Genomic DNA, 21,672 nt, shown 5'->3' with positions numbered 1-21,672 from the left:
TGTAATAAATAAAAGGAAATGGGGATGAGGCATCTTATGTCCACCTTACTCAGCTCCTCCTGATGCTGTTTGTGATGTGACGATAACATTTTCCAGTGCTGTGTAGTTTTTGAGCTTTTGGAAGCAAGTTGCGACTGAATGTCAGGGACTCAAGAGAACAAATACCGTATAAAGCTTACTCATGTATATACATTTCAAAGTATGTATGTCTCAGCTTATACAGTTCCCATCTATGCTGTCTCCACTATCAATGGTAAAACAGTTTTCAACACCCAAGGTATGTCAGCACAGGATGGAGGACAGCAGGAAGAGAATGAGGAGAAAAAACACAGGGAGGCGCGGCGTGTTCAGGGTAATGGCAGCTGATGGCTGGGGCCGTTTCTTCTGGCGTGGTCCGTTACATAGCGGTGTGTTGCAGCAGGTGATGCACACTGAGTTGAGCTTTCCGGTGCAGAACTGCTGGTATCCAGAAGAAGCAATAAGACAGGCCCCTGACGAGGCGCAGGACTTGCGGTAGTGTATGCCTGTAATAAGGTCAGAAATCGATGTATTAGGATCGTAATGACAGCATTAAAGGCTGCATTTGTCTGTCTGTGTCTGTGTGGGAGAGGGAATAAGGAGAAGAACTGGTTGGTGAAAGTAATTGGGGATAAACATCATCTACTCTTTCATCTCACATATCACAACTTGAAAGGAAACAAAGAAACAACTGCTGTAATGTTCCTAATGCAGCTATTATTACATTACACTGCTGCTTCTCTGAAAGTCTCCGTGCCTTTAGAAGACATGCACACAAGTGTGTGTCAGTGACAGCATTTACTGACATTTTCTTGCTTTTTAACTGCTGAACTCCTTGAGAGAGGCATTTTCTCCCCCTTTGAGTCCATAATGCTAACCAGTGAATTACCAAGTGGCCTGTGAAACAGAGAGCTGTGAACCATGCTGTAAGAGCAGTAGACTAGAAACTTATTTTAGGTAGTTTATCATACAAACCAGACAGTGCAGGGAAATACTGAGACTGAGGCATGCAGCCCAAGCCGTCAGTTAGTCTAACCAGAAATGGAAGCACAAACCAGATGATACAGATTGACACAACTTGCAGTGAAATAGATGATAGCACGACTGATATCTTGGTTTGTTTTATGCCAGTTATCTATCAGCTGCTTACTGTTACAATCTGTGCAGAGACAGCTTAACCCCTATTCAGAAATGCTCAGTGATGGCTCACTTGACAGCTTAACAACACTTCCTCAATAGCGGGGTAAACAAACTCAATGACCCTCAACAACCCCACAAGAAGAAAAAGTTGAGGAACCTGGAATTCCCCACCAGTCAGCTTGGGACGTTGGATGAGAGGTGAAACTTCTTCAAGGAAATGATGCAAGTTCAGGTGCTTTAAATACTTTGACGTTTAGTGGAGTCAAGCAGTTCCCTCCTCGTGCGGTGCAGGGTAGCTCTTCTTGTGCTTTCTCTCTCAGTCGGCTATGGCCTGCACATCAGAGACTGTCTAAGTTTTCTCTTGCAGTGAAATGTTCAGGCATTCACACTTTTCAACAGCAGAAGCAAGTTTGAGGCGCTACATAGTCGTAACCAATGCTGTCGAGTAACCACTACTGCCCTAGCACAGCTATTATAGTAAGTCTGAAGTTCCCATCTGCAGGTTGATTCAGTAATAGAGACTCATCCATCAGGTAGCATTTTTATTGAGACTGTGCCCACTGTTCCTTGAGCAGTTGAACAGGTGTACCTAATGAAATGCTAAGTGGGTCAGTCTGTTTAGGCTTGTTCCTCTCTTGCTACTTGCCATAGAGAACTAAATATTTTCTTTAAGCAATGCTTTGCCACCACCTGCTGTTTACCCTATGTGCTGGATAACTGGCTGCATGGATTAGGCTGATGAGAACTCGCAGTCAAGTAGTAGTTGAAGGCCTCAGATTTTTGGCATGCTGTGAATTTGTCAATTTCTAATTTCTGAAGTGTGCACAAATGAAAGCAGCATCAGCTCTTTGTCCTAAAGGCTTAAAGAAGATTGATTTGGAAATCCCTTGCTACAGTAAAATCACGACACTCCTCTCACCAATGGGCTGTAATGCCATCCATGGAAAATCTAAAATATATCCCAGAGTTTGTGTTTCTATACCCTGAGGATGTGGTTGCTCTGGTTTTATGCAGTGACTGAACCAAATTTAGACCCTTCCACAACTGTTCTAAAGTAAAAATACACTGTAGTGTTTCCCATACTCATAACTACCTATAACACAATTCATCACAATAGCATGACTACTGTCTTTGATTGATTAAAGTCTAAATAAGTGAGCTCTTTATTCTACTACACTGCTTAACACAGACTCAACTAGATTTAGATATACAATATAGTATATTAATACTAATGGAAAATGTAACAAATAGTTCTAAGTCCATATAATTGAAAAACTGTCACTGTGTAATTGTTATGATACAGAATTTTGGTCTTCTGTTGTTTTTTGAGTTTGGACCTTGTTCTGTTATTATACCATGAGTTTTGGTCTGAACACATCCTGACCAGTATCTATGGTAACTCGTGTTGCCAGATCGGCTGGTTTCAGACCCAACTGGGCAAGTCGGGCATTGTGCTAACTCAGGGAAATACCTTAATAACTCTAGACCATGACATTTCCATCACCAATAGGTAGGAGGTTCTTCTCATGAGAAGCTTTAGGTCTGTGGCCAGGACATAGGTCCTCCTGCTATGACATAACATGCCTGGTTTGAACAAATAATTTACAGAAGAACTTAGACTAACTCTAGGTTCCGATCAGATGATCAGGTATTGCCTTATCAGACATTTTCTAATCCATAGATTATGTGAAGGTGCCATTAAATATCATGTTGAGATAAATTACCAGTGGGGTTGCATTAAAATGAGACTTTCTCCACAATGACATCAGGACCCACGAAATTATTAAATCATTTAACATCATGACCGTAGGCAACGATGCGTGTCGTTTACGTATACCCCGTAAAAAATACAACACACTTCAAAGTGACCTGACAATCTCCATTGAATCATCCTTGATTCAGGGTTATTTTCCACCTCATTACACTGCTGTTCGCTAATGATCAGCTTGTGTTGTGTTCCTTTTCCATTCATGTGTGAAACCTTTGATAGGATAATTTATCGGGCCTTTTCACTGGAGACATTATGACTCGTCAACACAAGTGTATTAATGATGTCTCCGTCCCATTAAGTGTCCATGTAAGCCAGGACAGTTGTTGCCTTCAAATGGAACTTGTGGGCGTGTGGTTACATCACAAGAATTTATCTACACAAAACTGCCGATTTAGTGGTAACATCAGCTGTAATTCATGAGCGCCCTGCCTCTAGACAACTATTGCTGTCTAGAAGCCACAGTGGCTAATAGTTTAGCAAGCGTACAACCACGTAAGGTAAAAATGGAGGAAATGCCAAGCCATATTGAAAGCAAAGAAAAATCCATTCTCCAAGCACTTCTAAACTATATTTAGAGCCGTTTCCAGTGACTGCATTCAATTTTCACACCACTTTCGAAAAAGCATATCAGAAAAGTTGTCTCATCTCCACCCGCTATAATCCACTTCACAATAATGTTTGGTGTGGAAGCTAGGGCAGTTAGGAGACCCTCGGCTGTGACCATTTCATTTGGCACCACCATTTTTCTCCACATTTTGTATTATAGACAATTAATTAACATGAAACGCTAGCTGTAACATGTCAGAGCTGTTTGTGAGATTACTTGGGGGGAGGCTTTAACATTTGGCTGACATTTTGTTTCAGAGAAATTTAGTTATGAGCGCATGAACTTCAAACAACCCTTGTAATATCTCTCCCACTTTCCACCCGAGTGCAACAGATAAAGACATAGTAAGACCCCAAGAACTGCAGGTTCATTTGAAATGTGCATCCTCCCATATCTTATGTTCTGCAAATATCAAAAGAGGTCCCGGAAGGTGTTGAGTAGCCCAGTGGAAACACAGTTTAAAATGTTGCAACGCTCTGAAGGGAAATAACAGGACTCACTCTGCATTTACGTCTCAAATGTTAGGATTAATCGTCTCCGAAAAATGGCGAGCGATAAAGGTGGAATAACTGAACAACACCAAGAAAAATGTGCTACTTTATCTTAAATAACATCTTTTAAGCATAATTTCGGACACTGACATTGAAATGTTCATTCATATCTGTGCTTTAACTAGAGTGTCTCATAAACCCTCATTTCTTCTTTTTTTAGCCATTCCTTGGTGGATTTGCTGGTGTGCATTAAAGGCCCCTTCATTGAGGCAGCAAAACAAGTCTAGACCATGACATTTCCATCGCCACTAGGTATGAGGTTCTTCTCATAAGAAGCTTTAGGTCTGTGGCCAGGACACTGTCGTCTGCCCATAGCACATTATTTGAAAAGGTCGACATAATGTTCAGCGTCTGATTAAAGACACACAGACAGTTACAGTTACCCTCTATGTAACAGGCATATTACATTCTGCTAAAATAACTACAAATTACAATTTTATGTGCCTTTTCCTTCCAATATATCACATTTATTAATATGCACTGTTTCACAGGGGATCAACTGTTTGCTTGGTTTTCTACTTGTTTACCTTTCCACTTGATTGCATGTAGAATAAAAGTAAGAAAAGCCTGTGTTAGTAATTGAATAATCTGTTGGTTTTTATGTTGAGCAGTATTTGGAAAAGGACCATAACACAGGCAGTCAGTGGAAAATGAGCCATAGTAAAAGTGTAAAGTGATATCTGGCAGAGAATACGGATTTCACAGCTTTTCTCATCTCACATAGTCACACGGGCTGTTTATCAGTGTAGCCATCCATGATGCACACTAACCATTCAACGTTTCCTCCTCAGCCTCCTGCTCATTCATACCTTTAAGTTGCATGATTTTTGTTTTACCCCTCTGGGCTTTACAACTTTCTTACAACTTACACTTTTACATTACAGCTCTACAGTTCACACATCAGCTACTGTGTGTCTGGCTCTTCAGTATCTCTTAAGTAACTTTTATTGCGTTACCTGGTTCATTAAACTAGTGTTTTCACCTCTGTCTTTTCGACAGACAACTGCTTTCAGTGCTGACAGTTTGTCTGACATCTGAAGTGCATTCAGCCTCCACACAATTTTGCCTCTTCAACTGAGAGGTGAAATACTTCTCTTAATCTATAAATTGTTCAGTGCTTTAGAATGAAGAGCTGACTTCCTGTGCTTCTGTTCAAATGGCTATTCTACTTCAATGGTGTAGTACTATAACAGACAAACTGACACTTCAGATTTACTCAGACTTTTTGTATTTTTTGTACCTTATTATGGTGAACTAATTCAGTGCTGATCCTAACCCTAGTATCAGCTGACACTTCAACTGTTTGAAGGCAACTTCCATTTAACACCTCTGACACAAATGAATGAATGAATGAATGAATGAATGTTTTAGTTGAGAGTGGGCCGTTAGTGTATTGGTTAGCACTTTCACCTCACAGCCAGAGGGTTATGAGTTTGGACCTGCTGGTTGGCTGAGGCCTTTCTGTGTGGAGTTATGCATGCTGTGCCTGTGTGGATATTGTCAGGCTATCACCTGTGGCCCCATGCATGTTGGACTGATTGGCCTTAAGGATGGTTGCCTGTCTCTGGAATGACTCTCTACATGATGAAGCAGGTATAGTTTGTGGTTGGACAGTAACACAGTAACACGGACTTTGTGTAGCTGATGTGATGAATTTAATTTATATCTGAAACACCTATCAGGAGATAAAATGTGTTTGGATCAACGTATCTTAAACAATCTCTGTTGAAAATTAATCACTGAGTCTGCTCAAATTAATATTTTTGGCAATTCTAAAATGCAAAGAGGACTCCATTGTCATTACAACATGAAGTAAATGGTAAATGGCCTTGCTTTTATATAGCGCTTTTCTACCTATTGGTACTCACTTTACAGTCACAGACACATCTACCCATTCGCTCACACAAGCACACACCAGTGCCACACACTGGGAGCAACTGGGGGTTTGGTGTCTTGCTCAGGGACACTTCAGCACGTGGCACATCCCGGGGATTGAACCGCTAACCCTCTGGTTCGTGGACAACCAGCTCTACCTACTATACCACAGCCTTAATCACCCAATCACGCTGAATGGGGGATTAAGGCCGTCAGACAAAAAGTTATCAGGGATTTGAACAACAGCATAAAATACTTAGGCAAGCAATAAAACCATTTTTATTTATCATCACATGCACATTGGAATAACGCTGTTTTAAGCCTATGTGCTTTAGGATAAAGTAAGAAATATCTTGTTAAAAAAAGCTTTGTACTTTAAATGCAAATTATTCCAGCACAAATGATAATTACATTCCAGTATGCGGATGAAAAAAAAAGGCAGTATTTTCATTTTCAAATTGACGCCAAAAACATTTCAGTTCATTTCAGTTAAAAAAAGTTGTTCGATTGATCACAGACACCCATTGTAGAAATGACTAAATAATTTGTCCTCATTTATTTATGAACTGCTTAAAGGATCTGTGATATTATCATTGGCTGGCTACCTCCATAAACTCCAAACCATACTGCTTCCACATCAGTCCCAACAGATAAACGAGCTGAGACAGTGCAGTACTTTAAATACAATAGTAAAAGAGTAAGGAGCTGAGGCAAGCTTTGCTGTTGCTGTGCTGACTGCTTTGATACAACTGTGTAAAGTAGCAACTGGTTTTGATCATTGCAGGTTTTTCTGATACATTTAAAAACAGAAAAGTAGCAGTGATGTATTCAAAGTCTGTTACAGATCACAGTAGTTTCTTTTTCAATTGTAAGCTGGCAAAGTAAAATATTTTATTCATTACCTTGTGATCATGCTTTGCCAGGAGGACATCGTAAAATGTTGTGATTATATTCTGTAAGCTTCTATAAGTTTGAGCACAGAGAGATGTGCTGCATTTGTTGAGTAAATACCAACACAATGAGTCTCACTCGGCAAAACAGCAAAGCCCTCACGTTATAACATTTGAAACGCTTTAGGGAAATCTCATTTAATGCGTGTGTGTGAATTCTAAGATTCAGTACTTCAATCTAAATTATACCGTTGAGTTAATTTGTGGGGACATGGGTGAAATTTCTTATCAGCTTTGGAATGCTCAGAGAACTAGCAGGATTTAGTCTAATGAGAATCAGCATGGCTGGCTGCACAGGGAGGACTGAGCAGTCCAATATGTCCAAGTGTTTGGAGAAACTGCCTGAATCTCTAAATGACTTTTCAACCACTAACAGAATCAAGCAATCGCTGCTCGTACTTGTGTAGTTCTGACAGATGCACAGAATACTATCTACAGGAGCATGTGTTATGTATATAAGGCCAATTCAAGCATGAATATCTGCAGGAAATATCATTTGTTGACCCTAGTTCTTTTTAATTTTTACAATAAAGCACTCTGGGTAACAGTGACCAGACTGTCCTCAATGTCAATGGTTGCTCACTGTTGACTTTGTTAGAGATGTATGAACTGATCCTGTAGGGTTTATTATACATCTAAATCCACCCTGACTAGCCAGTAAAATTAGATGGCAGTTGGTATACGAGCCGACATAAAGGTGTCATCCAGATAAATGGTCAGCAGGGACAATAAATTTGACAGCAAGTATTTTTGATGATGAAAGACTGAATCTTTATGCAGAAATTCAAATTAACACCAGGTTCTTATCACTTGAGCCAAATCAGCAGCACATTTATTTGGACTGGGAAAGAGGAGTGTGGTGAAATAAGAATTAGAAAACTAAGGGAACTGCAAAATTTTAAGGCTTTAAAACACAGCAAGAAACATTTGGAAATATGTAGAACTAAATCTTGGTATTTGACCAGTCCACTATGGAAATTATGATAAACACACCAAAACTAATAAACCAAACAAGGTAATGCTTGCTTGGCATTGGGAGCACCTAATAGACATATTTGTACCAACTGCTGTCTGATAAAATGAGTAAAAGTGCACTAGTGCAAATTCAAATTCTGTTCCATACTTGAGTATTCTTACATCATCCTCTACGCAACACAGTTAATATATATATAAAATATGACTAGTACAGTTCCTACACGTTCTGGCCTGCCTTCAAAGCACTTTGAAATCTGACAGCTGAGCAAGGATGATGTTTTATCCTCAACAGATATCCAATTTTTTATTTTGGTACAGCAAGTTGTCACAGCTGATAGATACCTTACTCAAGTGCTCCTTATCTGGATCAAGTCCACATCTTCCAAAAGAGATTGTTGTAGCTGCCAGAAGAGTCAGTTTCAGTTCTTAAGTTCATGAAATTTTTTGAGTAAAAATACTAATTTACATTTGACTAACAATATAGTTTGCTTCTTTATTAATGAACATAATTGTAATTAAGAACATAGTGTACAGAGGGATTTACAAGCACAACAAATGTTCTTTGTCACAGAGGAGAGTTGGGTCATTATTATCTGTACAAAAACTTCATCAAGAGGCAAATATTTTATCGGTGACGATAGAACAGAAGCTGCATGTTGGACAAGATGTAGCTTAATGAAAACTCGAAACTGTATGCGGTATTCAAACGAAGACGAAACAAAAACTCCAGATATTACACACTGTTCTGTACAGGTAAGATAATGGTGTATTCATGGAGGACTCAATAACTTATAGTGATAAACTTTGAGAAAATAAGTCTGCAGAACCTTTATCAGCTGCTAGAAATCTTGTCTTGACTGCAGTGAAACTGACCTTGCAGCAGTAATGCAGTAGAGTGTGATGGCAATAAAATAAAGTTTATCAGCTTAGAAACGAGAATTGACTTTAAAAACATATCTGTATGTGTGTGTGTGTTTTTTTTTTTATCACATTAAGTAATAATTGAACCTGATGCAAAACTTGATGCATCCAAATGCCAATAAAAACTCATTTAGCAGCCTCTGTTTAAACCAATGAATATTCACCAATAAGCCACAACATTAAAACCACTGACAGGTAAACTGAACAACATTGACCATCTTGCGAGAATTCAATGTTCTGCTGGGAAACTTTTGGAGCTGGCATTCATGTGGATGTTACTTAGACATGTAGCACCCACCTAGACCAGACTAGATACCCCTACTCCATAACAATGACACTCCTTGATGGCAGCAGCCATCCCCAGTAGGATGCAGCCTGACACAGGCACACATGTAGTGGAAATTTCTGTTAAGAAATAAGAAATCAGAACACTCTGGTCTTTCAGTGTATTTAATTCAGCATCTGCAGATGGGCTCACAGCGCAGACAAAGCACAAGGCACTGATAGTAGCGAATGAGGAATTTCACAAGTTCACAAAATAGGTGTACTTTATATCTCCCATCTGCTGAAGGTCACATTGTTCACATTGCTCCTCTGCCTTACAGAGACAACTGTGACCTGACTTAAGGCAGTCAACCAAGGATGTCTGGGTTCTGCATAGTTCAAACACATTCCAAATCATGAGTATATGTAGGACAGAGTGTTGATGGTGTCGTGTGATACAAAATTTTGATTACACACACAAAAACGGTTTAGGAGCAACTCAAAAAACATGAAGAACAGCACAAGGTGTTGACCTGGCCTCCAAATTCACTAGATCCCAAACTGATCAAGTATCTGTAGGATGATCCACAGAGGCCCCTCCCCTCAACCCACAGGACCCAAAGGCCCCCACTAACAACATTCTGTTGCCAGACACCACAGGACACCCTCAGAAGGCCCATGTCCATTCTCTGATGAGTTAGAACTGTTTAGGAGGCACAAGGGAGACCTACACCATATTAGGAAGGTGGTCATAATGTTAGACCTGATCGGTGTAAACAATTGTGACTGAATCACATTCTGATTTAATTTCTTCTGATACCATACATAATTGAATAATGTCACAAGGAAAGCAGGGGTTTATATTCTGTTGTCTATTCTGCGCTGCGGTGTCTTTATTATTCATGACAGGATCATTAGTTGTCGTTACGTAAACTGAACTGGTCCGGAGACTGAGCATTAGTCAGGTATAAGCATGTAAAAACTGTCTAAAATGAGTTGGGACTCTGGGAGATTTGGAGAAGGATTCTGTATGAAGCCAGCCTCGCCTCAGGCACATTTGCATCGAGTACAGTGTCTGAAAGCTCATCATCTCATGTTGTGAGAAGGCTGCAACCATTAAGATACCCTCCTGAGCCTTCTCATGTAATTAAACAAACCCAGCCAGTTGAATATAGATATTGAACTACTGCCTTTACAACAGCAAGATGCATCAACAACCTATTTAGAGAGGAGATGTAACAATGTCAGTTGGTGAAATCCAGCTTCAATGCTTTCTCATGTCTGGATAAAAAGAAAAACAACATCATTTTCTAAGGTGTCTGTTATCCCTTTTCTTCAGCCAGCTGCACAACATGCACTGTGGCAAATCAACCTCTGCTGCTAGATTTTCAGAGCCTTCCAAGAAGAATCATTATACTTATTCGTCTTGTCATCACTATTCTGCCTCAGAAGACTGAAGATTTACATCTTCAGTGTGAAGACAAACTGTGGGAGTGACTAATGTATGCTGCAGTGAGTGAAGGGAGCTGTGACATAGCCATCTGAATGACATTAAACATTTATTTTAACACCGTTTTGGGGGATGAGATAGCACTGCTCGCAATAGCAGGAAGGCATTAGTTGACAATGCTCCTGCTGTTCAAGGAGGATCTGTGGTTCTTTTATTTTCAAAGTGAACTGTGTGTTTTCATTTCCTTCCTTATGGTAAAATTGCGGAATAGTCCCTCCTATAACTTTGTTGTAGTTAGGTGGAAACCTATAACAGAACATACTTACGTCCTGCTGACCACAAGAGCTGTATTATCTAAATTTGTGGCTTGGCCCCTTTAGACCAATGTTGCCAGGTTGCTATTTCACGCCCAAAGAGGCGGTTTTGAATATTGGTTTGGAGAGTGTGTATGTGAGCACTGAATGCACGCCGCTTGTGCTGTAGCATAATTCCATAGGCCATTCCATCAGTGGACTACATGACGTCAGTCATCAAATGGCTTCGGAGTAGCCAGATGTGAATAGCTGTGATGATTGGCTTCTGTTACTGGATGAGTTCTGTGAATTGTTCTGTATGATAGACTTCACTAGTGTCAGGTTGGTTAACGTAATAAACAAAATATCAGTCTAATATTTTGAGCAGTTTTTTTTAACAGCTTTTTTTCTCAAAACCATCAGTTGTATCTGGCAACACTGCTTCTGACCTCCAGTTTACATGGCAGTTTCATTATTTCCCAAGACAGTAATGAATCAGTGCCTTAGAGCTAAAATAATGTTGACTTTTGGTGATTAATTGAATATTATTTTTAAATCAAAATGAATGAAATTCAATTCTTAAACACAAAATATTTAGTCATTTTCATAGTTTTCACCCTCAAACGATTTGTGATTTGAACATGATCATGTAATGTTGTATTATCGTCTATTTTGATTATTTTATACACCAGACAGTCAGTTCATTATTATGTGTCATGTGTCCCAATGATAACAATGGTTTATTGCAGCCCAATAGCACGTCTATTACAGAATCATTTGTAGGTTTGTGTTTTAATTATCTGATGCACAGAAAAAAGGAAACCAGAAGACGCACACACCAAAACAGAGGATGGAGGGCATGTCATATTATAAAGATTATAATCATCTGACAAACTGAAGTCTAATTTCAATCCCATTATACCTCTATTATGGAGGAGCTTAATGGTCCACTAGGCTCACCACCTAGTCGCTAACTCGACTATCTGCGGTGGGGTTCTAAACGCCTATCAGACACCCTTTAATGATAGAAGCTTTGAGTTCAAATCAAACAATATACTGTATCTGTGGGTCAGAATAGTAACTAAAAACTGCCTAAAAGACATTTAAATGCTTTTTTGAAGCTGACAGGAACTGTGCTGTGGGGTGTTGATCTCTCTATCTGAAGGAGATTATCGAAACAAGCAACCCCTTTTGATAGATAGACAGGATATCCTGAACAGCTCTTCACTACAGCGAAGATGAATGATACAGTATATTGTTAAATCTGCTGATTAATGCAGCTTTAAATTCAGACATCAAAAAAATACTATGTCCTCGTTGGACAAATAATATGACTAATCCTATGCTTTTTTTGGTGTGTGCTTGTATGTGGCATTACAGGAATCAATCAACAGTGCATGGCCGGAGAAATTGAAAGGCTCATCAGTTTAATTCAATTCAATTCAATTCAATTCAATTTTTTATATAGCGTCAACAATACAAAGTGGCCTGTTGGAGCGCAACAATCATCTCCACTCTAAAGACAGAGGTAGAGAAACCATCATCTCTAAGGTAAAAGTACACTCTTTTATCATTTCTCAGCACATAATCAGATGAGAATGATGATGATTATAGCAATAGAAGACAGGAAGGCTGGCTTGTCTCATGCTACCCAGCAAAAAAAAAAATAGCCATCATCTACAAGGAGTGTGTAATGCTGCATGTGTGTCTGTCTACACTTGGTGGTTTGACCAAGGCTGTTCACTTCTGATTGATGCCTCAAAGTTTTGCCAGACTCCTTCTGTGCTGGAGAGCCTGGTCGTGGGATCAAACACAGAAGGATTGTATAACGCCCTCCAGATAGAGAGGGATTAATCTCTCAGCCAGAAAATAGCCCGGTTGAGGACAGATGTACTTTTGCAGTTATACATCTCTACACTGTAGAGCTGTATCAAAAGATGCAGGCTTGTAGAGGCAAACACTGGGAAAGTGTACTTAGTAGGACTCAAACAGCTTGGTCAATTTTTAGTCTTATCACTTAAACACACTGCTAGGAGGTGGCTTTGTAAATGTGAATATATCTATTGCATTTTAAGCGGTGATAAGGTGCGGTCAGTTGAATTTCTAAGCCCTCCTTTTTATGCACAGCAGCAATAATGATAACACAGGGAGATAAAGGCTGGGATGTACATGAGCATTCATGCGGAAATTTTCTTATTAAGGAACTGTCGACGCTATAGTGCGATGAGCCTGCCCTTTGAATTGGGAGCCGCATTTCCACAGACATAAACTTACTGAGTTGGCTCATCGTGCAGTAGAGATAGGGAATAAAAAAATGCTGGGTGTGAAAATGAAGGAGACCTCAGAAAGGGAGAGTGACCTTTAGTGCCTGGCTTTTAACCAGCAAGTAGGCATGTGAACAAAGCAATAAAAACAAAGCGACACATGGCAAAAACCTACAAAAACAAGTGACTTTCAGACATTGAATGTTTTTGAACAATATTAACAAAAAACTCACAAAGAGGTTCTAAATTTGTACTGAGGAATGTAAACTTAAACAATGTGGGTGAATGAATCTCAAGAGACAGCAGCAGCAGAGCTAACCTAATGTCATGGTGAGGTTAATGATGGCACTCATACAATGCGGTATACATTAAGAGTCATACTTCAACCACTGACAGGTTTTAATTTCAAAACCTAATTCTCCAGAATATGCAGTGACTTTTTATCTGGTAAATGGCCATACTTTTATATAACACTTTTCTACCTTTTGTTACTTAAAGCACTTAACAGTCACAGACGCATCTTCCCATTTGCTCACACAAGCCCACACCAGTGCCATGCACTGGAAGCAACTGGGGGTTCAGTTCCGGGGGGGGGGGGACCCTCTGATTCGTGGACAACCGCCCCTGTCTTGAACAGTTGCAGAAATGTAGAACCTGAACCAGAACTATATCCAAAAATCAGATGAATCAAGGGCAACTGGACTCAGTGAATCATCTTCAAGAAACTTTTCTAGTCCAGTTGCCCTTGTTTCAGCTTGTTGTTTGGATATACCATGATTGGATGACTGAGAACGTTCACAGAAATGAATCAAAACACCACCAGATACTGTACAATGAACTCACAGTCAAGATCCCCTAATAATTATACACTGTGCTTAACATCTGAAATATTGATGCCTCCTTTCTATTTAAGTGTCCCATAAGACCTGACAGACCTATCAGCCAGCCTGCACAACACCAGGACCCTGAAACTCTAGCAGCTGAATAGACATCAGTCATCATTCATGGCATTTATAAGAAGAACAACCCGTTCTTGCCGTATTCACAACCATGTAGCTGGAAATTTTGGATAAGGTCAAAGTTCAAATGTTGTGACGAGTTTGCTGACAATTTCAAAAATGATTACACCTTTATGTTTCCTATGGCCTTTTAGATGCTAACAGAGGAATAGAAGTGGTGCTCTTACAACTTACAGTCGATGTTTCCTCTCAGGGCATGACTTCCCACAAGTTAACGTGTTCCATTTGAAGGAATCAAAAATCTCTTCTGTGAAAAGTGCCTACCTACCAAAACAAGGTAATGTGTAGGTACTACTATTGGTACATAGCCTTAGTTGTTTGCGGCCACAGGGACACAATAAGAACCCTTTTGCCCACGTTCAAATGGTAACACAAAATCAGCGAGTATTTTTGTTCTCAGAACTCAGAGCAACATCATCAATATGGAATCTTGTTGTAGACACCTGATTTACAAAGGTCCAGTTTTCATCTTTATCTTAACCACGTTTTGCTCTCCATCAAGTCCTGACAAAACTCTAAATGCTCCATATTCATCAGGTAGCTACTGATTTTCTGCATGTTCATCAGAGCTCCTTCACTGAAAACAGCTGTCGTCTGTGGCTAAATTTGAGCGAGACTGAAACTGACAGCAAAGTTTTGGGTTCTAAAAACCGAAACAATGTGCTCAAATTGCGTGAATCTACTGTAGAGAGGACATGAAGAGCAGAACTGAGGAGCAATTATCTGTTCATCTCTAATAGTGACCCCTTTAACATTACACATACATGGGATTTTTTATTGATTTTTTAAAAAAACTGCTATTGAGCTATTGTTTTACTGTAGCATTAGCTTTAGATTTTGCTACAATTCCCTAAGAAATATTGGTACAGGTGTCACCAGTTACGTTTCCATCCAGTACGGATCAAATGTTTTGGGTCTCTTTAGTGGAGCCAAAGATTCTGTCACGCTGAAGTGACCTGCTTAACATATGATATGATTTATTCGCTGAACCCGTTTCAATTTTTGTCACATTTTGTTTTTAATTGAAACAAATAATATATCACCTCGATAAAATGTAAAACTTTGACTGCATTGTGATGTCTGTTATTCTTGCAGGATACGAGGCTTTGGAACAGTATGAGATCAGACAGAGGACACGTCTGTCTCTGTACAGGTGGGCTGAAACAACCTCCCCTCAAATGAAATAGCATGGTATGTGTAGCATGGCTGCTACTTTTTAATGCTGACCTACAGCTAAGACTTTCATCCTCTATCGATAGCTGTAGTGCTGTCCTTGCTGACCTCAGATCAGATTCATCTCTGCTCAAGGCAGAGAGCCTGTCTCATGTCTGAGTGTGATGGAAAGCTTTCTTTCTTTGAACTGTCTTAAAGTATTAGAAGGAAGTATTAAAACCTGTCAGCAAACGGTTTCCTTGGGCACATTTCAAAACATCCTTTGGTCGACCAGATTCCTATTGATGGAGAAAATATAACTGCCTCCGGCGCGTGAGCAACTAGACGCCACTTGGGGCGTATAGCGGTGAACATTTTCCCACTCACAGATATGATTTCTATCACTTCACTAATGAGTAATGTTAAGCTCTGTAAAACCACCATAATCTGATCTATTACCAGTAGTTTGAGACCACCTTGTCCCTACATGCTCTGAAATCTGCTCCTGCATTGGCATGAAATCATATTTATGAACATCGGAGTGATGGAATGAGGAGCACACCAGAAATGCAGCTTACCATCATCCTTCACCAGAACCTCCTTTTGGCACATGTCCTGCACATTCACCGTGCAGTTGACGATGAACTCCGGCGTGGAGCAGTCGTGTGTCATCTCCTCACATTGGTAACACTGAATCTGCAGAGCCAGCCCTGCAACGCACACATCCAGGCAATTATTCAAACCATATTAATGATACCACTGTCACAATCCACCATCAAGTGGCCGTACGCTCGACCACTTATTTATTTTCTCTTGTTCCATAAATAAAGAATTATTGCAAATGTTTCATCTCAGAGTGCAAACTAATTTTATTTTGGTGAACATTCTGACTTTTGCTCTTGTTGTGCTCTAACCGTTTCAAATCAAAGTGACAGCTACAGTCTTTTATTTAGCTGTGTTTGTGCTGCTGCTGCTGCTGCTGCTGGTCCATTTATTTTAGCATCAAGTTGCTGCAACATTTCATCATGTCTTGCTTTGATAGTTCGTATTTGTCTGTTTCTACGGTCAGACTGACTTGTTAACAGTGAACTCACTTTACAGAGTGTCATTCAGAGTACTTCTTTATTTGGGAGGGGAACCATCTATGGCTCTGCATGTCATCATTATAAATGTTTCTATGTTGTTATTTTTATCAATTGAATAGTAAAGCTTATGGCAAATTGCATATAGCCCAATTCCCAGGCGTTTACTCCTGATGATATTGGCTTATATTAAAATAACAATTAAAATAACAGTTATTAGTAATATTGCAGATTGTTTTTCCATTGATGGACATTCCCTCGGAGATCTGAATCACCCCTCCAGACTGATCAAATAAAATAAATCGCATCAGCATGCTTGACAGGAGAAAAAAAAGCGCTTCTTCATTTAGTCACTGCGGGACATTATAGAAAACTACGACTGGCTTGTTTAACTGTTTGAAGAGGAGTCAGATTGGACCGCTGATCAGCAGCCTCTATCAAAACTGGTTTCAGGCGCACGAGCGCAGACAACAATCTCTTGTGGTAAAATAAATAAATAAATAATAATAAAGCATGTTCTACTTTAATTTGGGTTGATCTCAACATATCCCATCATCATAATTACGAATCATAATCAGAGATCTGCTCAACTGGAAAGAAAGACAGCGTTTGATCTGCGCTGATCTCTCCAAACTGTGCGCTCCGCGTCTCCTGGTTTGCCATTTACCAAAACGGAACGCCTTCTTTTTCGGAGGTCCTTGCGCTTCTTCTCCAGGAATTAAAAACCTCTTTTTTTTTTTTTAAGTTTTGGTACCAAGCCAAACAAATCCCCAAAGTGATTTGAAAGAAAAGCTGTGAATCCGTACCTGAACTGAAGAAGAGCAGGAGCAAAGTTGAGACAGTGAGCAGCCACATCGTCCGCTTAGTGCGTCTCCGAGCAAAATCATGAGATACGGGTTATGCGCCGGCTCCTTGGTGCAGACAGAGAGGAGCAGGCAGACTGGCATGGAGAGCCCGACACCTCTGAGATGCTTCAAGTCTCTTATCCGCCGCTGACGCACGCAGACACAATATTTTGTACCTCGTGATTTGAAAGTGACGCTGAGAAAAACGCAACCATCTTCCATATTATTATTATTATTATTATTATTATTATTATTATTATTATTTTACTTTCACCGCAGTAATCCTAAAGTTTGGAACCATGCCTCTGTCTGTGCTTTACCAATCCCCCTAAATCCTTATACAGCAGCAAGTACTTCCCAACTCTTATTTATAGCTCATTATTTAACAGGAAAGACTATAAACTGACAGCCAGCACAGATTTAGAGCCGTGACCTCCAAAGTCCCCAGTCAGAGTTTTATTTATCTCAGTGTTTATTACCACGCCTCTGTTTTATCTCCCACTTTGACCGAATAGATGGACTCCCTGAAAGATGACGGCTTCTATCCACTTTTGATTATAAAATTGTTTTCATTTACTGTAAGGAATGAAAAAAAAAAAGAAACACCTGATTGAAGGTCAGAGGTTAGAAAAAGACAAAGGAATACGTGAAAAACTTGAATTCACACAAAGAATGGATGTCACTGTGAATGGTGATGAATTTAAGATCTCAGTAATGGGTGATTTTTTTATTTTATTTTTTTTTTATGTAACACACAGTATGACCTGATGAATAATTGAGTGTTTTCAGCCCCAGTGAAACCATAATTCCCATTCATATGTCTTCCAGAGAGCAGCACACTGAAACAAGTGGAAAAGATGAAGCTGGTGTTGTTCTGTGTGACTCAGCACATTCACAGCTTCCCCATATCTTGTCTGTAGGATTCAGCTTCAAGCCCACTGGTTACTCCTAGAGATGTAAATCTTTCAAAAAAAAAAAAAAAATAGCCCAGTTATTTCCTGAAACAAGCTGGCACTGTAGCTTTCACCAAACGTGAGGTAGAAGTAGTGCATTCGTCAAGGACTATTCTCAGCAAATATGTGAGGAGCCTCATGTGAAATCATCATACTACAGGGATATTTATGCCATGAGCTGAGGATGAATGGCCCTCTGATGTGCTACTGGAGCGTGAAGAACGATGCTGAAGATTTGGATCAATGTGGTGTGTAGCGAGACTATCGATGAGCTCAGTGGAAGAACCTATGCAGGACGGCTGGGAAAACTGGAGGTTTAGGTTAAAGTTTTAAAAGTAAGTTTCAAAGTTTTTTCACGTTAACTGTATCTCTGGTCAGCTAGCTTGGTTAAGCTTAATTAATATAACATACAGTAAAGTGCAAATTGAAAACCATTGAGAAAATGAACAAACATGACACAAATGAAAAAGAATATCATATCAGAATACTTGGTCTATTACATATGTAGTACTCTTAATTGCAGAACAGGCTAGAATTACAGTCAACTCTAAACTGAATATAACAACCTAACAAACACCAAAATTGATTGTGGAAATTTGCTTTCACATCGTAGCCTGGAAGTCAGTCCAATTTCCCCCACCTACAGTTTTTTGGTGGTGAAAGTTGATCAGAATTTGCTCCTGATACTGATAGGAGCTGATAATGCACCGTCAAAGATCTTCCAGGTCATCAAATTGTTTGAGCAACTGATGGACAGAACAGTGACGTAGTCCTAAATGTGTGGTGTTGAATTTGACTATCCAGCTGCATCTTTTTTTTCTCTATACTGGTTGAAATGCGCCCCTTAATGTTCCCAGACTGATACTCTAATAATAATTGAGTCTGGCTACACCAGGCTAATGACAATTAATGAGAAAATAACCATAATTATAACAAAATGCATGTGACTGTAGTTCACTGGTGAATCACCTCCTTGGCCTGCCTCATCATGTCAATGAAACCACTCATGCAACCAAACATTCCTCTCTTAGACATTTTGATATCTATTCCATTATGGGATTATTTTTTTGGCCACTGACACCCCGGTGAGAATGAATGGATTTAGCTGAAGACACTGTCATGATATGAAAAGAAGTAGATGACTTTTGGAGCCAGCACTGGCTTTGCTTTTCAGATCTGATTGCCAGATCTTTTATATACAGTCTGTGGCTGTAAATCAAATTTATCTATTTTTGTTTTGTTTTGTTTTTTACAGATACATTGGATTTTGAAATAGCATATGATACATACTTTTTTAACTTGTCCAAAGGTTGGCTGGACTCTTTAACAGTGCTGTTGGTTGGTTTATGTCCTGTGCTCCTAATAGAAACAAACACAGAATGATTTAAGGAAGTCAAAGTTTAATCATGGGACCTCTAACTCCCCAGTTTTTGTAAACAGACCATAACACATCATATGCCTAAGGAAACCAGTGCAGGCAGTGAAATACATCATCAGTTTGAGGTAAACACACTGCACTTTACATGTGGCAGCCACGGAAGGCTTGGTGGTAAGACTCTTGTAAAGTGAAGCAGTTTCTAAAGACTTTTTAAAAACCAGTAACGCTGTCTACAACAGTTAACTGCAGGACACTCCCCCACAAATTCAAAAGATGGATTAGTTTCTCCAAAGCTGTACATTGTGGACTAATATTTCATATAAGTTTGAAACCTGGCTGAACAATTGCTGCTCAACTCTGCTTCACAACTGCAGTCCTGACACCTTATCAACGTGTTCTTTCCAAAGCCCAAACTCATTTAGAGCGCCTATGCCTCACTACACCGACCGGCACACTGCTGCACGAAGAATAAGAGGATTTCAGTGCAGAACAAACTCAGAAGAGGGCAAACTGCTGATCTGCAGCAAAGAAGGGTCACATCACAGCTTTGTCATTGTTTACCGGTCTCAGTATTGTTCTGTTTCAGTCCCCTTACTCCAACACTTTCATTCAGACTCGTCAAGATCAACATGCTTTAATTAGTGGATGAAACACTGTGGCTGCCAGGCTCCATGGAGCTGTGGAGAAGTTGTTTGTGATTTACTGTGCTAATCAGCTTAATTGGAACTCACATAATTACATATTAAGACACAATTAAATGTTATGAACCCCTCCTTTTCTTTGGTTGAACTTTAAATTAACCAATGGTAATTTATGCTACATTTGAAAAGATTTGCAGCGGCAAGCAAAAGGCTTTTTACTTTGAAATGAGATGCCCTGGAAGATCATTTAAGTGTCTACCTCATGTGAGAGGGTAATAACAGACACTGGCAGCTACTGAAGACGTCAGATGATTAAAAGATGCTTAGTATTTTAGATGAAGAATGTCCTAACTGACTGGATAAAATGTTTTATATGAGAGCTGTACTTTATCCTACAGTGTAAGTGAGGCATCAGCATAGAACTTTAGCTAAGCATGCAGCTTCTCTCAGTGTCTTTTTCTGAGCGACATAACATGACGAATGGCACACTCAAAGGGATTATGCATACAGCCCTTCTCAAAAAGCAGCACTAATCAAGGATGACTGACCATCAGATCAGAAAAGAAAAGACTTCTACATACAGAATGTGGCCGGCATCTTAAAGCAGAAGGGAATAAAATGTCCAAAATGAACTCAGCTTGTAAGTGAAATATGAGACTTCTTTGTCTCTGGGAAAAGTGATTAGATTGGTGTCTCTCAAAGGGAAGTCATTATGTCAAAAAGAATAAGACTTCTGGACATTTACTCTGACAGCTGGAACTGCACAAGGTTGCAGGGACCTTGATACTTCCTTGGAGACCATTTACGTGACCTGCTGTTCCATCCACTATTTACAATTGTCTTTCTTGTCATCCCAATTCAATAAAATACAGTCGATACATCCCTTCCAATTCTGACCGAATGAGCCGAGCTTGGCAGAACTGGCAGTTCAGCTGCAAGTAGGGCTGAAAAAAAAAAAACCCTCATTGATTCAAATGCATCTTCAAAAGCCCTGTTTTCTTTTCTTACAGTGTACAGAGTGTACTATACTGTAACACAGCAGTGTAATTTTGAGTTGTTTACCACCTTCCTTACATTCTAAGCCATCACTAAGCCACTTAACACTATATTTGCACAGGCAAGATTTGAAATCCACCCTGTTTATTTCATAGATCCAAGTAGTGACTCAAGCATGCTCATAAGAAAATATATAAAAGATATTCTATACAAACTCCCTGTAAACATACTTCACTGTAACTGAAATTGCAGATATTGAGATGTCATGTTATCAAAACCATGCAACTAGGTTTGTTATGTTTCCTGTGTATGTCATGAAGAAACGTGGATGTACACATCTGGCCGATGATTTTGAAGAATATCTTGTGGTGATGTTTAAGCAGCAGTTGATCAGAGTCAGGGAAAGGTCGTGGCCTGCTTTGATACAGAAAAGTTTTGCGCTGTCTGCTAACCTTTACCTAACCTAAGCCTAACTACAGGCGGGACTGAATGTGAGATTCGTGTCCTCAGCCCCCTCCTGGTGACGC

At 39.7% G+C, this 21,672-nt stretch overlaps 1 protein-coding gene across 1 annotated transcript; it reads right to left on the bottom strand.

The window, feature by feature from the left end:
- Positions 1-172: 172 nt before the first annotated feature.
- Positions 173-17,187, bottom strand: LOC311487806 (ly6/PLAUR domain-containing protein 1-like; the record flags this gene model as incomplete). The annotated part of the gene is made up of 3 exons (XM_084544186.1): positions 173-524; positions 15,829-15,960; positions 17,139-17,187. The coding sequence occupies 3 exons, from the start codon at positions 17,185-17,187 to the stop codon at positions 283-285; spliced, it is 423 nt and encodes a 140-aa protein (XP_084400312.1). The 3' UTR covers positions 173-282.
- Positions 17,188-21,672: the final 4,485 nt, after the last annotated feature.

Source organism: Chelon labrosus (assembly GCF_963514085.1).
Source record: "Chelon labrosus genome assembly, chromosome: 5".
Taxonomy (NCBI): domain Eukaryota; kingdom Metazoa; phylum Chordata; class Actinopteri; order Mugiliformes; family Mugilidae; genus Chelon; species Chelon labrosus.
Note: the sequence above shows the minus strand (reverse complement) of the source record. Positions and strands in the feature narration are given on the sequence as shown.